The sequence below is a fragment of the Cottoperca gobio genome, chromosome 5, assembly GCF_900634415.1.
Source record: "Cottoperca gobio chromosome 5, fCotGob3.1, whole genome shotgun sequence".
NCBI lineage: Eukaryota > Metazoa > Chordata > Actinopteri > Perciformes > Bovichtidae > Cottoperca > Cottoperca gobio.
Window position 1 is genome coordinate 3,586,806 of NC_041359.1, and position 24,944 is coordinate 3,611,749.

General features: G+C 39.3%; 1 protein-coding gene across 1 annotated transcript in view; it reads right to left on the reverse strand.

Moving 5' to 3' along the window:
• Positions 1–24,944, reverse strand: part of cdk18 (cyclin dependent kinase 18) — a 41,388-nt gene that overhangs the window by 2,423 nt on the left and 14,021 nt on the right. The window contains exons 2-15 of the mRNA XM_029432168.1: positions 20,755–20,890; positions 10,952–11,088; positions 8,733–8,864; positions 8,119–8,175; positions 6,921–7,035; positions 5,453–5,547; positions 5,296–5,358; positions 4,229–4,352; positions 3,484–3,604; positions 2,278–2,375; positions 2,068–2,173; positions 1,584–1,626; positions 1,401–1,491; positions 375–452 (exon numbers count right to left, since the gene is read on the reverse strand). Coding sequence (XP_029288028.1) covers positions 375–452; positions 1,401–1,491; positions 1,584–1,626; positions 2,068–2,173; positions 2,278–2,375; positions 3,484–3,604; positions 4,229–4,352; positions 5,296–5,358; positions 5,453–5,547; positions 6,921–7,035; positions 8,119–8,175; positions 8,733–8,864; positions 10,952–11,088; positions 20,755–20,872 — 1,378 coding nt within the window. The 5' untranslated portion in view covers positions 20,873–20,890. The remainder of the gene's footprint in view (positions 1–374; positions 453–1,400; positions 1,492–1,583; positions 1,627–2,067; positions 2,174–2,277; positions 2,376–3,483; positions 3,605–4,228; positions 4,353–5,295; positions 5,359–5,452; positions 5,548–6,920; positions 7,036–8,118; positions 8,176–8,732; positions 8,865–10,951; positions 11,089–20,754; positions 20,891–24,944) is intronic.

Here is a 24,944-nt window from a genome sequence, read left to right on the forward strand (position 1 = left end):
GTATTTTATTTGTGTCACAGTAAACATTGTAGAACTTCGCTAAATAGAAAAGTCAGCAGACACGACATCATTTCAGACGTTGTGGTCAGGAACAAAACAGAACAGGATTTAAATCTGTTTCATTGCAGACTGTTCCAAAAACATACAAACGTAAAAACGTATTAAATAATTATCAGTAAGACTCAAAACTTTTAATTTGTCAGTCTTATTATGTGTAATATAAAACTATGAGAATGAGAAAGACCTAATTTGAATGCATAGCATACACCCAGGATGTGCAGAACATAGTCAATGTACAAAACTGTTGCCCAGGATGAAAGAAATGAGTGGTTTTCAATAACGTGACTAGTGTGAGATTGCAGCAGGAACCTTACCTAAAGGCTGAAACAATGAGCTGCGGTGGCCTGGGTCCTTCTGGAGCTGGAGCTCTTTGAGGGAAAACACTGAAGCAGCTAAAACAAAGAGGGGATAGAGAATGACTTAAGCACAGAAACAAATGTTTAAGTAATTTAAATAGTTTATGGATTGGTACATTTGTGCATTTTTGTTGCAAACTGGCAAGTCAAGTTACATTGTCACGCACAGCGGAAGTACACATACATTTGGCAACTTTGGCAGATACATCGGAAATCTTCTCGCAGCCACAGACAGTCTTAGTATCAACTAACTCACCTGAACCACCAATTAAAAGGAAGAGCAAGGTTTGTATTCCCAAAGGGGAAAGAGAAAGGTTAAATAAGTGAGACTGGTTCCTGTTACGCCTGAGCAGAGTCAGTGTGGAATATATTAACAAAACAGGGCTTGACTTTTGTTGCTTTTCTGTTAGTTAGCTTCCTAAGTAGCTATTAAGATAACTTTTTAAAATATCTATAGCCATGCAGTCTTGACATATATGGGTCACTGATAACAAATAATAACATGATGTATTTAATAATAGAGTACTGTGTTGTAAAACTTTGTAAACATAAATTAAAATTGGCTCGTCCACCTGGATATTGGTGGACTACCGCTCAACCTCTCTAAAGAGTGACACAACACATACCGGTGGTTGACAACAATTATGGGCAGTTGAGCAAACAGGCTAAATGCTGATAAAGCAGATATTGAGCCACATGAAAGGTTTAAAAAGGTTGTGTCTAATGGCTCAGTATTTAATATGAGCACTGGTGATCTTTAATTCATTACAACCAAGGGCTTTTTAAGAGATGGCAAGGTAGTATTTACAGTAGGAGTTAAGTCCGATGTTCACAGCCAGAGTTGCAAAAGCTTTGGACCTCAAATACACCGAAAAGGCTTCAAAGGTGGCACTGTGTGTGTGTGTGTGTGTGTGTGTGTGTGTGTGTGTGTGTGTGTGTGTGTGTGTGTGTGTGTGTGTGTGTGTGTGTGTGTGTGTGTCTTACTGTCTGCCAAATTAAGTATGTTATTTCCCAGACTCAGGAAGTAGGGGTGTTGCAGAGAGGCTTCAGCAGAGATTCTGCTCCTGGTGTCATACTGCAATCACAATAAAAAAGCAGCTGATTAATCAAAGTTCAGTTCTGTGTCATATGCAGGTGAGTGAAGGTCACTGTGCTTTTGTCTCATACCCGTAGTAGAGCTGACAGCAGGTCGATCCCCTCTGTGTCCAACCTGATGGAGAAAATAAAATGTTTGGTTTGTATTATCACTATTGAAGGAACAATTGAATGCTGATACTGTCAATGAAAGCGGATGCAGAGGAGGTGAATTGGTGTGTTTTCTTTCACAAAAGATTCCCCAAAATCATCTGGATTATCTTTTAATTAAAAGTAATATTCCGTTTTATGATTAAGCTAAATGGAGCACATTCAAGTCTCCCTGAGGAGGAATTGTAATACCACAAGGAGATACCTTCACCTGGTGCCATTTTTAACTTGTTCAATAACAAAACTGACATTTCCATTAGCCTCAGCTGTACTTTGCATTTAGTCTTAATTAGCAATTGTTAGCACGATAACAACCTAAGCTAAGATTGTGAAATGGATCATAGAGCTGCTAGCATTCTTCTTTAGACTACTCAGCTGTCCAGACAATAAAACCTGTTATTGTTACCTGGGCACATGGTTGATAAGAGCTTGAGGTCTGTATTGAGGAAAGAGGTAAGACCTAAACTCCTCATTACTACTGATACCAGGCCAAGTCTCTTCTGTTGGAGTGCCTGGAAGACAAAGAAACAAAGACATTTGCTTGTCACTTATATACCTTCTTCTCACTTCACATATAACTTGATTTTAGCCTGGCGTCTAGGTGCTGCTATCTTACCCACAAGCCTAAAGATTAAGTGTAGCTCTTCCTTCACGGTGGCACCAGGAAACATGGGACGACCTGTTGCCATCTCAAACTGGATACAGCCCACGCCCCTGGAAGAGAAGGGAGGAGATGAAGATACAGGCAGGAGGAGCAAATAACAAGCGTCCTCCAATCATAGAACTCTTAGTGATCAACAAGCACACACACACACACTTCAAAGAGCGCTGATCAGCGGTGCAAACACATGTGGTGTGTGTGGGCACAGTACAGCCCTTTGTTCCATCCAGGACGCAGTGTTGAAGAGGCGCCCTGTGGTCAGATAAGAGGATATGTAGCGTTGTGAGCTCATAAAAGGCTGTCGGGCTGCTAGAGAGCCACATTTGATCCTCAATGGTTTAACAGAGTTGTGTGCGTTCACACCAAGGCGTGCTGCTAATGAGCACAAATACATAAGGAAGATGTATATAATTTGCACTCCATTGTATGACTAGTGACTCATCTCTCTGCTAATGACCTGTTAGACTTTAATAGATATGCATGATTCATTGAAATCCTGGATGATCCTCAAGTTATTAGACATTCATCTGATTTACCAAGTAGACAGAAATGCTCAGTACTAGGTGTGTACACTAGTGTGTAGGGCCATATGTGCTTTGGGATTCCTTCAAAGAGTTCAGCTCCAGGTCCAGATCCAGGTTAACTGTAAAAACAAAACCATGCATGGGCAGCTTTGGCTCTGGAAGTAGAGTGGTTGTCCACTGGTTGGAAAGGTTGGTGGTTTGATCCCCAGCCCCCTGCAGTCAGAATGTTGAAGTGTCCTTGGGCAAGATTCTGAACCTGGCCTGGCCAACAGTGTGTGTGTGAATGGTTATCACTGCTGATGTGCATTAAGCTACTGGAGGACTGTAAACATTTTTTGTCTATCTATCCCTCCCTCCCTCTCTCCGTCCTTTCCGTCCGTCCGTCAGTCCGTCTAGCTATCTATCCATCCATTCATCCACAATGCCTCAGTTCTCCCTTTTCTCCCGTGGTTACAATCATACAACATAATGTTTGCTCCAGCATGCTCTATCATGTATAACCGTTATGACAGTTTGTAGTGTAATGGGTCTGCTACCCTAAAGTGAGCAGAAGTTTGTTATGGTGCTGTGGATCAGCATTGGGAGGCAAGCACATGTTATACTACTGATAATCAAATATCCATAGTGTGCTACTCACCACATGTCGATGGGTGTGGAGTATTCTGTAGAGCCCAGCAACACGTCAGGGGGTCGATACCATAGGGTTACCACCTCATTGGAGTAAGTCTTGGTGGGGACCGATTGTGCCCTCGCCAGACCTGGACATCAGAACATTTAACTGTGAGACCTCAGTAACAGCAGAGTGGCTTTGTAAGAGTATTTCAGAAAGCATGTTTTTTGTGCAAATATTTATTCAAGTCACTTTGGCACTACATTTTCACCAAAATGCAAAACTTTGAACTTTGAAAGTATTGTGTTTCTCCACATGTGTAACATGAAACAGTATGATTCATTCATTCTCACGTAGCGTGGGTAAACTGACCATAACATTCTTTGAATTGTGATCAGTAACACCTTCTATAATCTTAGCCCTTACATGTACACATTGTGTTAATCATAAACATGTTGGAATAGTATCTATCAGCTCATGTGCTCAATAGTTTTTAGTTAAAACTATTGAAAAACAGGGAATCATGGTGGGCTTATCTACCCACTACAAGCACAAAATCGAGAAACTCAGAGAGAGGGGCACAGTTGCTAGGATACAGCAAGTAAGGGTGTTCAAGTAGTCGGAACAGAAGATCTCCAAGCGGCAGCAAAATATAATTCAAAAGCAATCGTGTCAAGAAACGTGCTGTCTTATTCCAAAGTATGTCTTTACGACCACATTTGCATTAGTTGATGATCATCTATGCTCTATGTGAATGTGCTGGTTTACCTACCAAAGTCGGCCAGTTTGAGCTCGCCCTTGTCGTTGATGAGCAGGTTCTGAGGCTTTAGGTCTCTGTGGAGGATCTTTCTCTTGTGACAGTAGGACAGACCACGCATCAGCTGGAACATGAAAATCTGCAGGAAAGAAAATTAAATTACGAGGATTAAAAGGTAACATTTCAACATGTAATAACATGATACATAAGGAGTTAGGAAGATACCCACTGTGTATTGGTTTCAAAAAGAGAGCTGTTACTGGGGGAGTTTGTTGACGGTGATGTAAACAAAGCTCAACTGCACAATGTATAATCGCCCATTTAATTTATATATCACTGGAACATTTGTAACACAATGGATAACATTTCTTCAGCATATATTAGATGAATGTAGATTTTCATACATTTGGTTGGAACAGAGGTGTTATCAAAAGGCTGAAGCTAGCAATTGAGCAGAGGTTAAGTGGCACTATGAGCTCCAGAGTATGCCATCGTGAGACTTATATTGTGAATTTAAAGAGGATAAGTTAAAAAGGTATTTACTCTGTGAAAACAGGAGGTATGAGTAGGCTATTTGAAATCTTGAAGTCTCTAACATCAGAATTCTTAAGATAACAGGAAGGTCTGGAAAGGAATACAAAGTTTTGGAATAAAATGCCAAATGACACTAGAAAGATGAACCTGACAAAATACTTTGTAAACCATCCATCTATGTTTAAACTTATATTATTTTGAAGACTCTTTAAATGGCTTAGGTTGTGCTCAAGATCTATTCCTGTTGTTTACCTTTGTACTGATGTTTAGCTTTATCTATATGTTTTTATTTCATACCACGATGTGTGGTCTAGAGTAAATAAATTTGAATAAAAAATAAAACATATACAATTCTAATGGATAATGTGTGGTGGTGAGGAATTTTGGAATGTTTGAAATAAAACTCCTTATTAAATGACAAACTGAATCAGATATACAGTATGATAAGGGTTAATTTCATGTATTTGCACAGATTTAAGCCAATACAAGTCCCTCTCTCTGGTATATAGTCAGTAGTGGTTGACACCTGAACCATGCTTGTGGCTCACCTTGACGTTATGCATGCTCATGAGATTCCCGCAGTTGTCCAAGTACTGTTTAAGGTCACTGTCCTGGAAGACACAACAGCCACACTTAAATATATCCATAGTACACTTGTGTCAACACGTTTTGAAAACCTGCATGCTGAACTGCCGCTCTACTCACAAGGTACTCAAACACCAGAGTGAGGCAGCGTTCGGTGTGGATGATGTCGTGCAGCGTGACGATGTTGGCGTGTTTCAGGTTCTTCAGTAGAGACACTGGGTGGACAGAAGAAGAAGGGATGATTTGTGCTTTTTTCTCCAGGTGCCTTAAATGTGACTCTAACACAACAACAGAAACATTTGAAACTATTATAAAAAAATATAATAACAATACTGGAGCTGCTGCTCTGACACTAGTTTAGCTAAAACGTAAGATTTAAGACAGGTTTGAACTTTATCATGTAAATGCCACGAGAGGTCACATGTCTCAATGCCATACTACATACTAATCCTTTAGAGGTTAGAGATTCTGTATTTTTTTTTTCAGCCAGGGACCCCTTACACCAGGGGTGGGGAACCTCCGGCCTCCAGGCCGTGTACAGCCCGCAAGACCATTTGATCCGGCCCTCGAGGTAATTCATAAACACATGTAAAAAATCAACTCAAATAATCTAAATCAACTCAAATAATCTAGTCCATAGGTCTTCAACAGGGGGTCCGCAACCCCCAGAGGGTCCGCGGAGGTACTGCAGGGGTCACAAAATTGTTTGTAGATAAAGCAAAAATATTTTTATAAAAATATATATTTTTATAAATAAATGATATATATATATATCTTTTTTTTGCACATTCACATTTTTCTACACATTCACATTCAGAACTCCGACAGAACTCCCCCCCCCCCCCCCTCGCACTGACAGCAGCCCCCCCTGGTTTGAATACCGCTGCAGTAGGGGGTCCCTGTTCCATGCTACACCAGTTTGGGGGTCCTTGGCCTGAAAAACGTTGAAGACCCCTGATCTAGTCAGCAATAGAATAAAACGGGCAAATGACTTTTCCTGGCCAAGGTCAGGGTCCTTGAACACAACACGAGCGGAACGTGTCATCACGTGGTCACGTCATGTAAAAAAACTTCAATATTAAACATCAGCGAACGCAGCATGGCGAGTGTAAAACAGAGAAAGGTGGATGCGGAATGTCGCACTTTCCAGGAGAAATGGACGAACGATTATTTCTTTGTGGACGTAAAAGGCCACTGTGTCTAGTTTGTGTGGACACGTTTGTAGTGATGAAAAATAATCTTGAGCGTCATTACAGCATGAAACATGCCAAACTGCATGAGCTGAAAGTACGAGTGCGTTTGGATAAAGTTAAGAGTTTGGCCCAACAAGCAGCTCTCCAGAGCATAACATAAAAATATGGAAAGATAAAACAGAAAGATAAAGGATAAAAAAAGTTACTTTCTTTGCACGACAGGCTGTGTCTTACATTTTTTTGCAGAGGTTATGAGTTCAATAATTAGTATGGCCCTCGAAGGATGTTGTAAAAATTGAAATGGCCCTTGATAGGAAAAAGGTTCCCCACCCCTGCCAAGATATAGAATATCTCAGAATAAATCAGTGTATGTGAGTTTGTTGATGTGTGTGTACCCTCTCTGATAGCAGTGCAAGGTGCTCCCTCCTCGTGCTCCAGCCGAATCTCCTTTAAAGCCACCAGGTTCTCTGTTAGTTTGCTTCGCCCTTTGAACACCGTGGCATACGTCCCCTAAGAACACACACAAACACACACACACACACACACACACACACACACACACACGACATTTAGATAATACTATATTCTAAAGAGCTTTCACTCAAATACCAGCACATTGTCTTTTTCTATTAATAGCAACATAATTATTAAATTAATTAGATTATAATCTGTTTACTTTCTCGTCATCATCCATAGCACACAAACATAAATCACAACAGATAATTAATTCCAACTGACTGAATGAGGTTAGCGGTTTTAACTGCTACCATCAATGAGCAGCCTCAAAACATTACATCAATGTAATGCAAGCTTCTCAAACAGGCTTTGATTTAATAAATTCATTTAATGCATATTTATTTCTTTGTGATTTATTATTTCTGATTCCTGACTATCACAGCTCATGATTATCCTTCATACATCATAGCTTTGAACTGCAAGCTGAAAAGAGAGAAACATTTTTGGGATATTGAGAAAAGGAACAGGAGTAAATTATGTACTTTTATATTCCACCTGTTCAAATCACTGTCTTCCACTGCATATAAACCATGGCCATGTGATGCACAAGTCATAATAATTGACTACAAACACATCTCTTTCCAATCCTTTAGCACTGCTGCTATCTGCTGCTGAGCCTTGTGACTGAGACTAAGGCCGGCAGTGTCTGTCACTAATCATTCCTTACTCCTTAAGGCAATAAGTGTTCTCAGATAAATGCTGTGGGAATAAGATGCATTGTCTGTGTTGTGCCATCTTTAAAGCCCTTATCCACAGCACAACCATGCACGTTGGTCCTGCAGAGCACAACATGTCCAAGCACACGGTGTGAAGGCAGTTTTTATTCTTGTTAAACTGCGTCTGCCAAGCCCAAATAATGAAGTAAAATGGACACATGAGTAAACTGTAGTTTGTATTGTTTGACATATACACAATCTGTTGTACCCATGGTGACAGACTCTTGTCTCCTACTTACAACATGCCTGATAAGCATAATGAAGACTTGCAGACAACTTGGGGTCAACATGGACGACATTATACACCGGCCGTCTGAACATTGTTATTATGTGAATGTGTGAGTAATCTGCAGAGACGTACCTCACCCAGTTTACCAAGCTTCACGTATGTCTCCAGTTTCCCAAAGCCTATGTCAGACTAGAGGCATGAAGAAAAAGGCAGATTAATCCTTCAGTGTTTACTCTTAGAATTCTCTCATCTGATTAAACCATAGAACATTTAAAAGATCATATTTGCAAGCATCAGATCGTTAGTTTTAGAAAGTTAATTAAGCACAAATCCTTATTTACTCAACCTGACAGAAAACAAATGCCTCTTACAGTAATAGAGAACTGGGGGAAGTCTCAAAGAAAAGAATGGACTCATTATAATATTAAAACAGAATTACCAAAATAATAGCAGGAAGGCAAGATAAGAGGACTAGTCATTTGCAGAGAGGAAATATGCTCTGTAATATGAGCCGGCACATTCACTGGTTCATGGGTAATCTATCACATGGATTGTAAAATAAATAAAGAGCTAATATGGTTGCTAAAATGAGAAGTATAGCTAGTTAGATTAGATAAACAAATAGCCTTACAGAGGTCAATATGAGATGAAATATAACCACTATAAAGTTGACAGTTTATAATGTATATGATAATACATTATAGATACATAGACACATAAGTATGCAGTAATATAAAAGCACTAACCAGTGAAGCACGTCGAGACATGCGGCTGAGAGGTTTGCAGAGCGGTGAGTTTTCACTCTCCAGCTGCAGTTTCTTGAGAAACTCTGGAGGCAGGCGGATGTCCATGGGCAGAGACATCCGCTTACTGACGTCCTGCAGGATTGTGGGTGTAGAGTTTAACATTAACATAATTCATGCGTTCACCTGACTGGCAATCAAACCTCATACACGGCCACAAGCTATCTTAATCTAGATATCTAGTTTGCTGACCTTCCATTATCATGAACACCCTGCACGCTCTAAAGGCATGCTTTTTGAGAAGTGTTTCAGTTGTAAATAATGGCTTTGTTAATAACTAATTCATTATTTATAAATCCACCAGAAATGTTTTGGGAAAAATGCTCTCCAAACATGTCGGTTATAACTCAAAGAAGAAAAGGAGGCAATCGTTGCAGAAAGGGAGAGACATAAATTTGCTCACATCTTGTCTACACAGAAGCTGTTTCAGATGCATTTTTCAGTCGTACGTCTCACAGGTGTCTGACCTGTGAACGCTTCTATTTTAATCAATACGGCTATCTAGAGTAACAGCTTGTGTTTCACTTCACAAGTCTATTATCTTTAGTTTTACGTGCACAACTACCATGTTGGGATAATGAGTTCTGAGCATTACCAAAACACAGATGACCTGCATAGACAGACTGAACTGTTACTGCTCTGCTAACTCGCTGCTTTCACTACGCTGCCTGTGTTGACATTGTGCTAAAGTCCAACTGAAATCATTAACAGTCTATTTTTGTAGTCAAATAATGTCAATGTGTTTTTAAATGTATTGTTAAAATATGTTTTGTATTTAAAGGAAGAAAATACTTATTTGGAGAAATATCACTAAACGCTCCCTTTTGTCTGGGCTGGAGAGCGTGTAGGTGTCTGAGTTTGATTGACAGCAGCTGCCAAACTGCCAGAGTGGTGGTGTAAGGGCACGGTCAAACATGTGTGAATGCAATCAAGTGAACATTGCCTGCCGAGGCGATATTACTCCGGCTGGTGGGCGGAGCTTCGTTTTGTCTCGACTGTTTTCAACATGGCAGCCAGCTCACAAACCTTTTTATTTTACAGCTAAAAAGGTACAAAACATTTGAGGCTTGGAATTGGCAATTGTTTTAATTCATATTTAATGAAGCCAAGTGGGATCAAAAACACGTTGCGCTATTGTTCTAGGCTCTGACTCAGCCGGTCAAAACTCTCCAAAGTTGAACTTCATGCAATGCAAAGATGCAAATTTGCTTTGGCAACAAAGTGAATGTTTCGCCTTCTACCTTCGCTTGCATAGAATGGAAGTGAACGGGAGGCGAACATTTAATGAAGGTCCTTTCCATTGTAGTAATAAATCAAGTCTTGACGAGTAAATGTTGATGTTAATAAGTTAATAGATTTGGTTCGAATGCACTGTAGATGAACTGGACATTGGAAAGGTCATCCTGATGAATTGTCAAAGTGCTAGCTAAAAGGACGTTATAAACCAGCTCAAGAGATTTTTCACATCCTGGCAACCATAAAATTGTCTCTATTAATGGGTTACCGATCGATAAAGCATTAATTAACCACACAGCCATTTGTTACAACTTGTAAACCTTTCATTCCATTTAATTAGAAAGAGGTAGATACGTTTCCTGTGCTTGTTAAATGAAGATAACCAGAATGTCGAATCACCCCGCCCTCTTACTGTCACAACATTATTTCTGTTTTCACTTCCCTCTGGCTTGGCTTCACTTGAATGTCTTCTACGAGTTGTGTGGAGGTATGACACAGACTCGAAGTGAATCACACTCGCTCTATAGGGACTTTTTCTGAAAAGGTAGAAGTGTGAAGTCTCTCACATTTCCAATAAAAAGTCTGGTGCTTTGGGGAAGGATACAAGCCTTCGAGGTGACTCATCTCATTGAGCTCTCATTGAGAGGTGGAAATGTATAAATGACTCCTGGGGAAGAGTTTAAATAGGAGAACAAACTACATGTACCACTTTAGGTATCTATATCATACTGATTTTCAATGATTCTGATGCTTCTAATGTGCACTTGAACCTTGACAGTTTCCTATCAGTGCTTAATTGGCAACACATACATTACTGTGGAAGAAAAGCTTGGCAACATGTGACTACAGAATAACCTGTAACCAAAGTGAACACTTTAACCCCTAACTATCATATTAATGTGTGTCTTCCTACAGCTGCAACTTACTTCCATCGAGAAACGTCTTTGCTGGGCCTTGCTGTGGAAGTGGAGGTGTGATGGAGATTGAGCTCCCGGTGTTGTTGGTTCAGGGCTCGAAGGACTGACATCATGAGATGGAGGACCCAGCCTGTCTTGAGTCAGCCCTGACAGAGGAGAAGCACAATCACTCAACATTTGCAGATGTACAGATGCTTAACAAAGGAAACAACAACGGTGTATTAAGGGGATTTCAGATTGGACACGTTGTGCGCTGTGTGTGTCGCTTGGTTCAACGCAGATCTGACCAGATGTTCTGGGAAGTTTTGGAGAAGAATGCAAACTAGGCAGGATTAAAAGTAATTCTAGCACTCGTGCAAGACAAAGCTTTTTATTTCTTTGTTGGTAGCAATGGTGATACATGTTGTGCTAAAAAGTGTGCCCGAGCACTCGCCTTTTTCCCTATTTCATTGTCCTTGTGCATTGACAACAGTTGAATTGACCTGATTGCAATGCAATAACCCTAACCCTGTTCCAAGATGTGCCTTTCCTCTTAATGTCACAATATGGACCTTTTCAACAGAATTGCATTGCTAGGCAACAGCTTGGGTCCATGACTACTTCCTGTCACAAGATGTCACGTGATGTCATGTGTTCACATACACTGCAACAGGAAATCAATTGGGACACATTTAGAATGTTTATGTTTACAACTGTGAAATGATCATTGTGCAGAGACTGGTGTTGTAATTCAGAGAAATCTGAAATGAACTTTTCCTCCATTTTTGATTCCATGTGTGGCTGGCTGCCTACCTCATTATTATTGGCCTTGCAGGGCATTTGTCAAACTGCAAACATTGCGCTGCATGGTGCAAGCCAGGATCAATGAGTTTCAGAGCACAGTGGCGGAGTTGTCATATCCTTTCTGAAACAGCTTCAATGATTGATGGCGAACATACGTAGATTCCTCAAGTCTCTGGTACTCAACACGTCATTTAGCTGCGTTTAGAGCTGGTTAAATGTGAAAGCCATGGCTCACACATGTTTCTCCAGTCATTTATTTAGGTTTTCCTATAGTTAGTCGCTAAAGAGAACTAGAGCATTAACACTAGAACTAGAGCTGAAACATTAAAGGCAAACATTTATCACAGGTATATGCAAATAATCTAATCCAACCATCTTCAAATCTGTATATCTAAGTAGAGATAAAGTGCATAATTTCATTATTAAATGAAGTCAGCTCTCTTGTGTCCAGAGAGCAAAAACAAATTAGAAAAATTGAGTTCATCACAAAGTTAAACAAGAATTTTTGACCATGGAATCTCAAAAGGGAACAACACGAGGGCAGGACTTGTATGACAAGGTGTCTGGTGTCATCGAGAGGCTGAAGCTACCGTGGTGTAAACTCGCCAATGTCACCACAGATGGATCACCGAATTTAACAGGAAAACACGTCGGGCTGCTGAAAAGAATCCAGGATAAGGTGAAAGAGGAAAATCCTGAGCTGGACATTTTCCTGCACTGCATAATCCATCAGGAAGCCCTGTGTAAAGCTGTATTGCACCTTGATCATGTAGTAAAGCCAGTCATAAAACTTGTTAACTTGTTAACAAGGGGACTTCAGCATCGTCAATATATTAAGTTCCTTGAAGAAACTGATGCTGACCACCAGGACTTGCTTTACCACTCTTATGTCCGCTGGTTAAGTTTGGGGAAAGTATGTCAATGAGTGTGGGAGTTCAAAGAGGAGATTAGCTCATTTTTAAAGTTAATCAGGAAAGCTGACGATTTTCTTGAGCTGAGCGATGGAGATTGGCTTTGTGATTTTGCTTTTGCTGTGGACATATTGACACACATGAATGAGCGGAACATGAAGCTACAATTTGTGCACAAAATGTACACACATGTAAAAGCCTTCAAAGCCAAATGTCAAACAAATCGTTCGCTCATTTCCCCACATTAGCGACTTTGAAAGAGGCTCCTCAACATGTGAAGAAATACAGCAAATCACTGGACGACCTGCACGGAGAATTCTGCCGTCTGTTCTCTGATTTTGAAAAAATGGACAAGTCACTTGAGCTGGTGTCATGTCCCGTATCACAAGACTCTGAAACAGCGCCGCAAGAGTTGCAATTGGAACTGATCGATCTTCAATGTGACTCTGTCTTAAAGGAGAAGTTCAACTCTCTTAAACTGGATGAGTTTTATGCTTCACTAAGAGAAGCCAGGTTTCCAAACATTAGGAGGATGGCACAGAGGATGCTGGTGTTGTTTGGTTCTAACTACGTGTGTGAGCAGACGTTCAGCGTGATGAACATCAACAAATCTTGCCACAGATCCCAGTTACACCTCAGATCTGTCTTGAGAATTGCCACAACCAAACTGACACCAAACTTTGATGCACTGTCAAAAAAGGGCGACCAACAACACTGTTCCCACTGAAATTAAATGAAAGTCTTCTTTTCTTTTTAGGTAATGGCTTTTACTTGTAATGTATAGTAGTTCACACAAACACTCTCCATCTATTTACTACTAGCCTGGCCCGTCTCATTGTGGCCCCTATGCCAAAAAAGTTTGCCCACCCCTGGGTTAGGGTGTAGCCTCTGTGACAGCTCACATGCCCCTTCTCAAAAATACAACTACACTTTGAAGCCTCTGAAACCACATGGAGACTGAGAACTGTGACTGATTATCTTTGGCTGCATGCGTCTACAAAACGCTGGATTGTTCATTGCTGAAATGAAGTCTCAGCTTCTTGTTTTCAGAAACGAGGCTCATTAAGACGACAGAGGAGATCATAGTTAAGGCAGCTGAAGCAAACGTGTCAGACAATTATACCGTGTGTGAGAGCTATCCAGCCACTGGGGTGGGAAGAATGCACTTTGATCCTCATTGTACAACATCTTATATGATGCGTGTGTGATGCCTGGACGGTGTCTTCTAAATGCTACCTATTGTGAGGTTTCAGCTGCAGTTTAATCTCCTGTTTCAATGGAGTGTTGGCTCGCCACATCACAGGTGTGGCTAGTGTGGGGTTTAAAGTGGACATGTGTCTCCATTTTATCGGTAGCTTCCAGGCGTGTGTATGCCTGTGCTCCTTTCCGATACTGCGGTAAAGCATGAAACTCCTTGTTTCCATGGGGATATTCAAGGGAAGCAGGTCTCTGTGTTAAGGGGGTTTCATATATTGCTTAACGGGTCCTTTTCAACACAGACACACTTGTATATGTACACACACAAACATTAGTCATAGCTGCATGACCAGGTCATACTACAGGAAATTCAACAGTGTTGTCAACACACGCACACATCTCAAATAACAAGTGGGTGTTGTATCAATTACAATAACAATTTAAAGAAGCTAGACGAACTAGGCAAAACATAATTATTTTATGCACGGGTCAATTTTGATTCATTTTGCTTTCAGACTGGTGTAAAGAAAACATCCAGAATACACATTTAGGTGTTTATTTTACTACACTTTTTATATTTGCGTCTGTAGTTTTGTGCTAAATTCAGCATTATTAAACATAACATTTCAGAAAATGTGTAATGCAATAATGCATGATATCTATTAGTTAGTGAAGTCCGGCTCCATGACCAGCAAAGATGAGGATGAGGCGAGGGTGCGAGTCGTTTTCTCGTCTCTGCCACTTTGAATTTAATCCAATAAACAAACTATAAAACGCAAAAGAACTATAGATGAATTACTGACAAGACCTCGGGGCACAACTGGTATTAGAAGACACAACGGGCTAGCTGTTAGCATGCTAACTTCAGTAGATATCTCTGCAACACAACAAATAGACGTCTTTGACATAACGTCAACACTGTTACCGCTTCACATTCTGTTGATAATGTTAGTTCCTTTTTTATTTATTTTAAAAAACATTTCTGGCCATGTCCTACACATTGCACCTTTAACATATTTTATTATTTTTCTCTCATACGCAAATATCTATTTCAGCATGTCCATACACCAAATGTTTTATTACTTTATATATTTTGAAGGTTTTTACAAAGGGGTTTGTTCATTTATCATTCACAGCCTGATTTGTAGAGCATGTTATTACTAAAAACATTGCAACAATCTTTTTTCATGATATCCAAAATGTCCTCTGTAAAATCGTTTGACTCATTTTAAACCTGGATTTATCAAATATTCAGATTTCTGTTCTGGAAATGTTTGCAAATTAGCACATATTTAATAAGATAATGCCTCATTTGCATATTTAAGCATACAATTTCAGAAAACTTGTAATACTAAGATAATTGTCCTAATTTAAGTATTCAACTGGGGAAGTTTCATGGTGATATCTGCTAGTTAAAATTGTAACCCTATTCACCTGTAGTTTCTCCCCTTAAAAATGCCTATATGACTTTACCAAGGCGTTTGTTACAGCACCACAGAGAGGCTTCTAACAGACCACTTTGTGTCAGATCGATTGACAGTCTGAATGGCCTGGGGGATGCAATAACAAGATGTTGAATATCACAGCTACAGCGCTCCTTTGATCTCCAGATGCTAATTAGGGTCAGTAAAGGCAACACTGATATGAGCAAACACAAATATGCAAACACAGTGTCTGATCGCTGAGATATGGATGGATGCCTGCCTGAAATATTAAAAAAACACAATCCAATATGATATCCCTCATGATGTTTCCATCTGAAACTGTTGAACGGGAAACAGAGGCAGAGAGGAGAGAAAATAACCGTGGGTGTGTTGGGGAATAAGCTTCACAAATAATGGCAGAATGAACCCCCTGGCTATGTTTGAGAACATTTTCATATTGAGCATCCTAACATTTGGTAATTAGCACTAAACACAGAGCAGCTCAAGGCAGGGTTGGGTCGGATTACTTTTAGTCAGTTACTGAATACAAAGACCATTTCTGTAATTAGTAAGATTAGATTGCAGAAAAATGAATTTAGTGTAGCTTCTCCTAAAACAGCTACAACATTTTGAGATCCACACATTCTTTTTTAAACTTCTCAAATGCATTTTATTTACATTGAAATTAGTTTAGCTTATTCAGCATTTAAAGTTTCTCAAATCAAAGGACCCTTACAAAATCCGTATTGGCACAAAAGTAAGTACGTTCTTTTAATCAATAGCCAGCCCGTATGTCAGACACAATCATTGAATTAATGGCATTGGTTATCAAGACAAAAAGTTTCATCATTTTGAAATTAAATGTAATTAAATTATCCATGACAATGTAACTATAACCTAATTGCACATTTCATCAAATGCAATCTGAGTGGATTAGAGTTATTTATTTTTTGTAATCGGATTACATAATCCTGATTAAATGTAATCCGTTACTACCTAACCCTGGCTAAGGGTGATATCATTTGTTTAGCAGGTATTTGCAAAGTATTAGACATTAACCTTTGACTTGATAATGGCACTTTAATAATACCTGTTAAGTTAAGGGATCACCAAAGTTATTACAATTTATCCAAAGTTAGTGTCGAGCTCGAAAACAAAGTGGAGTCTGCTTATCTGTTAAAGAGCTTTTACAGGAGTTAGTGGAGACAAATATGGAGCTAAATGGAAAGTGAGGATTGGATTTTGAATTGGATTGTCCAGAAACATGATTCCAAATGAATTCTAATGTTGATCTGCGTCTGCTGGATATAAAGTTAGGCCTCTGTTTGCTAACACTTTGACTGCAATAGTAAATTTTGTCAATGTCAATTTTGTGTTTTATCTTATTTTACGGTGCCCCCACAGTAGCTTTAACTGAGTCATGGCTAAAACTATCACGTGGTCAAGCAGGTAAGATTACGTAGATTGATGGGAATGGTGGCCTTTCCTGTAAAAACAACTGGCAGTGTGTTTTGGACAACAGTCAGCCAACATGACAAAGATAAGAAAGTCTCACCTGCTTGGTAAAAAAGGCTTTGTGACTTTGTGCAACTGTGTGCCAGAGGGTTTAAAAAGGTGAAGACACAACCAACTCACTTTCACATTGGACTGATTTAAATTGGTGGACTTGAATAACTGATTTAGGGTTATTTATTCTTTTAATTATCTTTTTGTTGCAGCACATTCTCTGCAGAGACACTTGGTTTTCAACTGTGATGAAGTGGCTCTCGTCAGAGTGCTAATGTGTCATGGTGGCTTATGTGATTACTCTCACATTCGTATTGGGAGCTCAGCAACATAACTTTTAATGCACTAATATATAGAGAGTGAACAAGGGGATTCTGCATAATGTGTAATATAAGTGGCTAGTGGCTATAAATCCTGGCTTCCCCTTAGACACACACAGCCTCACACACATACTTTTGAAGCTCCAAGAGCCTATATCTTTCCATTTGTATGAACCCTCCAAAAAAACCTCTGACAAGACTAGCGGTATTTAACTTGTATGTGTATATTTGTGCTCATGTGTTGCTGTGTCTTATGTGTGTATTTGTGTGCTGCCTTAGGGAATGCTAATTAGTTCATCGCGCTCAGTGATCTGAGACTAATTCACTTTCTTTATGTTTGTGAATTTGATCCAGCTGCTCTTGTTTTTAAATAAAATTATATGAGAAAATCCAATTACCTCATATGACGAACAAGTTAAACGCACTTGATGAGCTGTATATTAAAAAATATCTGTATCCACAGTTAGGCATATGTTCAAAATCTCCTCTATTCATAGTCATTATCTGCAGAAAATCCTCTCTCAGGGGAATCTCTGCTTTTGGTTAATCTAGTGAATTAAATACCAGACATAGGGAAGAGAGATCACTGGTTGTTCTGTTTACTTAACGATAAATAAAGGATGTGTGTAATTATCCGGGTCATGTGATTGCCTCCCATTGGTTATTGATATATATGTTGCTATATAGGTGAGGCTTCAGCCGTGTTGTCTTTTTTGTTATTAGCTCTTCGAAGACCTACATTGCTCGAAACATGTTGGCTATAAAAAAGGCATTTTAATGTTTCCTTCCTTGCGGTTACTTGTTGCTACATTTTAGAGTTTCTGGATCGCCTTCCTGTTTATCCTAAATATCTAACATATCAATGTGCTTGATAGGTTCAATACTACCACAAGACAGTCTTACTAAGTGTTTTCCAAAGTTGACCAAAGACCAACTAATATTTAAAGCCACTGATATTAAAAGAGAGATACCATAGTATAACAAATATTGTCTCCTGTTATATACCTTCATATCACCTAACCCTATAATCATATCAATTATCTTGGACAACTTTGACAGGACTGTAGTTTCATACCAATATTGATATTAGTGAATTTAATTAACCAGAGTTTGCTCCACAATGCTCAAATAACATCAGGCAAACAAGAGCATCTACCATTGGCAACTGTGAGGTCCACTGTAGGGCACATTACGCAGCACTATCAGACACTGAAACACTCTTTCTAGTTTTAAATCTCACTTACAATCATGGCTGAAACATAACCAATCATGTGACAGTTAACCACAACGTACTAAACATAGGACATTCTATTTCATTGTTTGTATGATGTAATGTTTTGAATGGAAAGTGCGTAGTTTTGTGTTACGTTATGTTTATTCTCTGTACCCCTGTCTGAATTATAACGACAGGCGTATTATTTATTTTGTGGATTTGCCTGCCCAGGGGCTGCTGATGATATTTTGCTGCCTAGCTAACTCAACGAACGCTAACCAACTGTTCCTTTTAAATAAATAAAATAAAATAAATAATAGTATGGTAAAATAATACATGGCTGACAACTTCCTAGGTGAATTTGTGGATTCCTTAGTTAAAGTTAAACAGTCTGACATGACCCAGAAGTCATTTTGTGATCTTCTGGACCATGTGCTTTTGGCATGTGATGATTATATCTTTGCAAAAATGTTGTGCATAACGTTGTGGGAGCATGATATAATCCCTCACATGGTAGAGAGGAGAGACAGATAGGAACAGGAAAAGCTTAGAGAGGAGTGTACGAGGAGTGCTTCTTTGTCCTCCTGCTCTCTCTCTTTCTGTCTGTCTCTGTCTGGTTACCTCTTCCCTGACCTTCAGGAGCCGACAGTGATGCAGACAGATGTCCTCTGGGGGGTTAAAGTACATATCCAGCTGCTTCTCTGTCAGGCAGCCGATTAACAGCCTCACTTTACTGAACTCTATGTTCACACAGGAAGCAGAGGCTTTACTTGCCTGATTGTGTTCAATTGACTCGAGTGGTAATGTACAAACAGTTCTAATGAAACCACTTGATTAGAGTAAACCATGCTTGTGCACTTCACCTGACTTGAGTGATTTCAATACACCTACAGTGACATGGCATCCCACATGATCCACTTCTCTCCGACTATCTATTTTTTGCATAAAATATAAATAATCAAATCTATGATTAATTTTCCACCTCAAAGCAAATAGCCATAAACATCAATGCAAAGTGATGACATCATGCTGGATGGATGTGTTAACCATCCTGGTAGCTCATTTAAAGGTGCATATGTATTCAGCCAATTCATTGTGATTCCATCTCTTTGTAGTATGTTCACGGTCAAACTCTACATTCTAAAGCCGAGACACTTAAAAACCTATTTCCGAATGCATTCAGCTCCTTTGCATTATCTACTCCTACTTATCCCACCATAACCCTCATTTCCCTTTGAAGCCTACTTATCCTCTGTGGCTAAGCTTCAGTGGTGGTACCAGTCATAGCCGGAAAACCCCTTGTTAATCTGTGAGGGTCTGCTACAGACACGGAAGGAACGAAGGCTTTTGTATTTGGTATTAAAAACCAGAATGAAATTGCTGCAGTTTGTGCTCTATTATTAGACATGAGCTATTATTTGGCACAGGGACAAAAGACACAAGGAAGTTCAGGGTTCAGGACTTTGAACGTGCTTAATTAACCAATGGTTTATTACCTTTGACAAGGAGGGTATGTTTTTGCATCTGTTTGTTTGTTGGTTTGTTTGTTTGTAATATATCAGTGTTTGTAGTTTGTGCAAATTACTCTTTAAAGTTACACTCCCAGATTTTCTTGTAGTAGCCCTTGATTTCCATAATTATGTTTAGACGATGGTCGAGGGCACCATTTAAATCCAACGTCAACTCTCAGTGTCAATACAAGAAGCAATGTACTATTTTGTTAAGTGAAAAATACAGCTGTGGAAGTAGGGTTTTGGGTGGGTGTGGTCAAATTTACTACAAAAAGTTCAACATTACCATAATCTTTTCATTACATTAACTAGGATTAAAAGCTGCATTCAGTTTTTTTTGGCCTTATGGCGGCAGTACAACAAGCTGAAAACACAACCATGACATATTATCACCCAATAAAGTTCTTAAGTTTACACATCCAGCAGACAGAAAGCAACATTAGCATTAACATTTTCATGTTTGCCAGATGGGGCACAGCTGGCCCATGTCTTTGTTGGTTAGGTTTAGGCATGAGCAGTGGGATTGTTAAGGGAGAGGGTACGAATATCAAGGTAAGCCAATCAGAGGCTGAGTAGGGCGTGGCATGCTGTCATTCTGCATAATAATTAGCCATATGTGCTTATGTTTGTTGCTGCGAGAGTGTGTGTGTTTTTCGGAGCAATGGGCATTTTCAACAATTTATTTTCGGGATAACAGTCTTTCGGACAAATGGGATATTAGGGTTACAGAATAATGGGTCGGAACAATGGCATGGCACCTGTGAGCTATGGTACTGTATATCCTATACCGTTTGTTAAACTCAGCACAGTTTAATTTCAAAACTTAAACAACAATCTAGAAAGAATGTCTTAAAATTTGGGACCCAAACTAAATTAGGTAGTATATCTTTCAGATTATGAACCTCATGGCTGAATGACACTTTAATGAAGGAAATGGGGGTCCATACCCTGAGTGTGCCGTATGTTGAGCTGGTTTATCTGCTCAGTGAACTCGTTCTCCTCAATGGTTTCAGTGCGAGGAACAGAAAGAGAGAAACGCCTCTTAAAGTTCTTCATCTTGTTCATGGTGCTGGGGAACAGACTCTGGAAGAAGAGAGAGAGAGTGAGAGAGAGAGAGAGAGAGAGAGAGAGAGAGAGAGAGAGAGAGAGAGAGAGAGAGAGAGAGAGAGGATTACCAAAACATATACAATCAAAACTTCAATCTCTTAATGCATCTTTGCATGCATCAACACAGTCTTTACAACCTTGTCTCATACAAACTAAACTGCATTCTCAATTACGTTTTAACTTGTGGTTAATGTTGTAAATTAAAACAAAACAAAAGAATGAATGAATGGTAACATCATTTTTAGGAGACCTTTGATGCAAAGCATTTAGAAAAACAGATTTGAACCATTTTTATTATGTACGGAACTAGAAACTGAAGTGTAACCTCTCCCCGGTACACGTAGCGTGTTGTGCAGCTGTGAAGGATCTTTATGCGCAGCTGGACCAAAGAAAGTCTCCTGTGTCATCTGATAATGAGGCAGGAAACAGCAGGGGAACAGCTGATCAATATATTCTCTCCCACTGTAGGTTACACAAACACAGCTAGCCCTAGTAGTTAGTTATCATTATCCTGAACTTTCCTTTCCTCTCATCTTTTAGTTTTAGTTTTTTTCTTCTTTTTCTCTGTGTGCTGCAGAGATTGGTGTCATGGGGTCGACACAGATTTGTGCATGCGTGTGTTTCTGCTCATTATTGTGAAAGATGTGTATGGGGGGGCTTCAATTACAACAAGTCTGCAACTTCCCTACTGTTATTTTTAGACCTCGATAACACATCAGGATATAACAATGTCTGAGCAATCCCCGCATGTTGTCAGATCAACCTGCCTGCTGCATTATCTTCTCAGTGCAGGTCAGATGGCTGCCAGAGTGATATCAGGAGCATAACATATACACATGCAGTATGCACAAATACATGCACGGAAATGAACACAAAAGTAATAAAGAAATACAAAAACTTGCCCACTGCAAGGGTCTAAGGACAGAGGGTGCCTTATGATGCAAAGATTGTAAAGCCCCGTGAGGCAAATTTTATATTTGCGATATAAATAATATGTGTTTGATTGTACTTGAAAGGTCCTGGGTGCAGTGATAATAACTATCCCTATACCCATTAGTTACCTCTAGCAGCTGTAATGTTAATGTGATTTTAATATAAAGCTCATGGTTTAAAACTATAAAGAGTTTTAATAGGATGTGCATGCACAAGGGGTGTCGAACAAACCCGAATAAAGGACATTTAATCTAGTTTATTTCTTTGCCTTAAACTGCATGGATTGCAAATGTAATGCGTGGAAAATGAGTTGTTTAGAATATATCTAAATCTGCTGTTAGATAAATTAGATTTAATGAGCCTGGTTTAGATCTAACTAATAGTCAGACTTCAGATAGATGTCTATAATGACCATTTTACAAAACTGTGGCATAGTTCTTGACTGATTTGCAATTCATTCTGGGTAAATTAAGATTTATTTTTGCGTGACCCCCAACTACCCTCACTCCAACATAACATGTTTTCTTTCTGGAAGAATTTAACAGTAACAAGTATATTTTACTGGGAAAATTCATCACTATTTTAGAGCATTGTGGCTGGAAACACATCCAACATTTGTGTGAAGAGTGAAACCCGTCTACAAGGCACCCCTTTGAAAAAAGACCACAATAGAAACACAGAATGTTTCTCTCCCATCATTTCTTCATTGCATGCTACAGCGTCTCTCTTCTCTGCATTCTCTGTTTCCTGACATAAAAAAGGCAATCCAATGCGTTCTACAAATGAATATTCACAAAATAAATAAATTGAAATAAATAAATTGAAATAAAAACAGTAAAATATTAGATAAGTAAAGACTAAAAACACAAAACTAAATACAAACATATAAACAGCAGAGACAACACAAATTAAAATTGTAAAATCTACATTGACATAAAAAATGTAAATATACCAAAAGAAACAACAGTAGTAACATATAGTGTATACCTACACAATACACATACAAACACACACACACACATTTATATACTGTACACATATATAAAGACATATACGCGTACACTTTAGCCACCAGGCCTTCTTCCCATCTATTTCCTTTTAGGCTAACAGGCATAGCAGGGGTAAGACTGACACACAAACCCGAGCTGTCACTAATCTTTTCCCTGACCGTCTGGACAATTGAGGAACATATGGACAATATCACATTGTTCCGTTTGATATTACCAGCAGATGTTTGAATGACTCAGTCCTGCCCTATTTATTCTCCCAGGTAGAAATCAGGGCCCGACAGGGCACCTTTACTCAATGCAAGGTGCTTTTTAAAGTTTTGTCACAAACACACGTGGTTTAAGTGGAACAGTTAAATGATTGTGGAATCAGATGGCACAAGACTAATTATACTGTCTCATTTTAGAGGCGAACGCTATATACACAAAGGTGTAAAATATGCTCAAAAGCCTGGGAGTAAAGAACAAAGGCATTCTCAGAGCCAGAGGAGTGTGGGTGGCAGCTATAAATTGAACACCGATTGCAGGAAGCAGCTCAAAAGGCGACGGTGGAAGAAAATAATCCCCCAGATCAGTACAGAGAAAAGGAGGATTTCTAATTCTGAAAGGGAGAAGCCTTTAGAAATCTATCAAATTCAGCTCATGGGACTCTTGGTTGAACAAAAGAACAAAGCAACTGCCAGAGCACTGCTAAAAGCAGGAATTGTAACATGTTTATGCTATTCATAACACACAATCATGGGGGTTAAAAAACCTCAGCTTCATATTTGTGGGGCTGGAAAATACTTTAGGTTCAGGATATCAAATCAAAATCAAATCCAATTTAATATATGTAGCCCAATATGACAAATTACAAATTTGCCTTTACAATCGGGACAGCATATGACACCGTTCGTCCTTAGTGCCTTGCAGCGGCTAAGGAAAAACTCCCCCCCAGCACGCAATTTCTTCCATTAAGATGGTAAAGGTGCAATTGTATTTCCAACACATACAGATGTGTGTTAGCAGCAATTATGTACTATATAATACTACTGTAGGAGCCAATTAGCACTCCTGCTATAAGTAGGAACCAATGTTTGTTGACGGTGGTGTTCCGCCGGAAAGCAAAAAGTTTTTGACCACATACAGACACGCACACACATACAAGTTGGGGAAGGTAGTGTTTGCTCCCGCAGGCTAACCCATTGTGTGTCTAAATGTCATGGTATGTTTGCTGATGGAAAAAGAAATAAACGGACTGAATGTTCAATCGCAAATGTTTGGAATCAGAATCTTTATTTCAGCAGGCAGAACAAGAAGTGCGTCAACTAGAGCAACAAAGCGGAACCCCAGTGGCTTAAAGCGTTGGCTTAGCCTCTACAACTACTATATGCTAACATTGGCAATAATGGACATGAAAACCTGACAATCAGTTAACTGTAAAATACACAATATCAGGGACGGCTATAAGTTTAGAAAACTGGTATAATAAAAAACGATCAGATAAAGCTGATTATGGGGTTAAGAATGGAGGAGGAAAGAGGCTTACTGTCCAGAGAGAAATCAATACCACTAAGGCTGCCTAAAGTGCCGATGTGTTTGTGGTTGTGGCAGCCTTTATGAAGGAGCTGTAATATGTAGGAAGGGGAACCTCACACATATACTAGTTTAATGAAACAAAAGTGCCCTGTGGTCTAAAACAGACATGTAATCCACTCAAGCAAATTGGCATCTGCATTGAAAAACCTCTGTACAAAGACCTCTTTGTGTCACAATGTGTGTTGTGATCTTTCTGAGAAGGAGGAGGAGGACTGCATTTATTGTTATGATGTGGAGGAAAAATGACCTTTAATCTTCTGTTCCAGCATCTTCTCACTATCATGCTGTAATATCTGGTCAGTGCTCTCAGTCAAATACGTGTTATCGTGTCATCATTTTATAGACATTTGTAGATGTTTCAAATGCCACACAAGAAAATGAATACAAAAGATAATCTTTCATTTAACTCAGGTCACCTCTATCTCACAGTGTAGCACTGAATTCTATTAAACATTCCCGTTACTCTTGATGTAGCTTCTTTCTTTATGGTTTAGTATAAGTTAACTGACTCT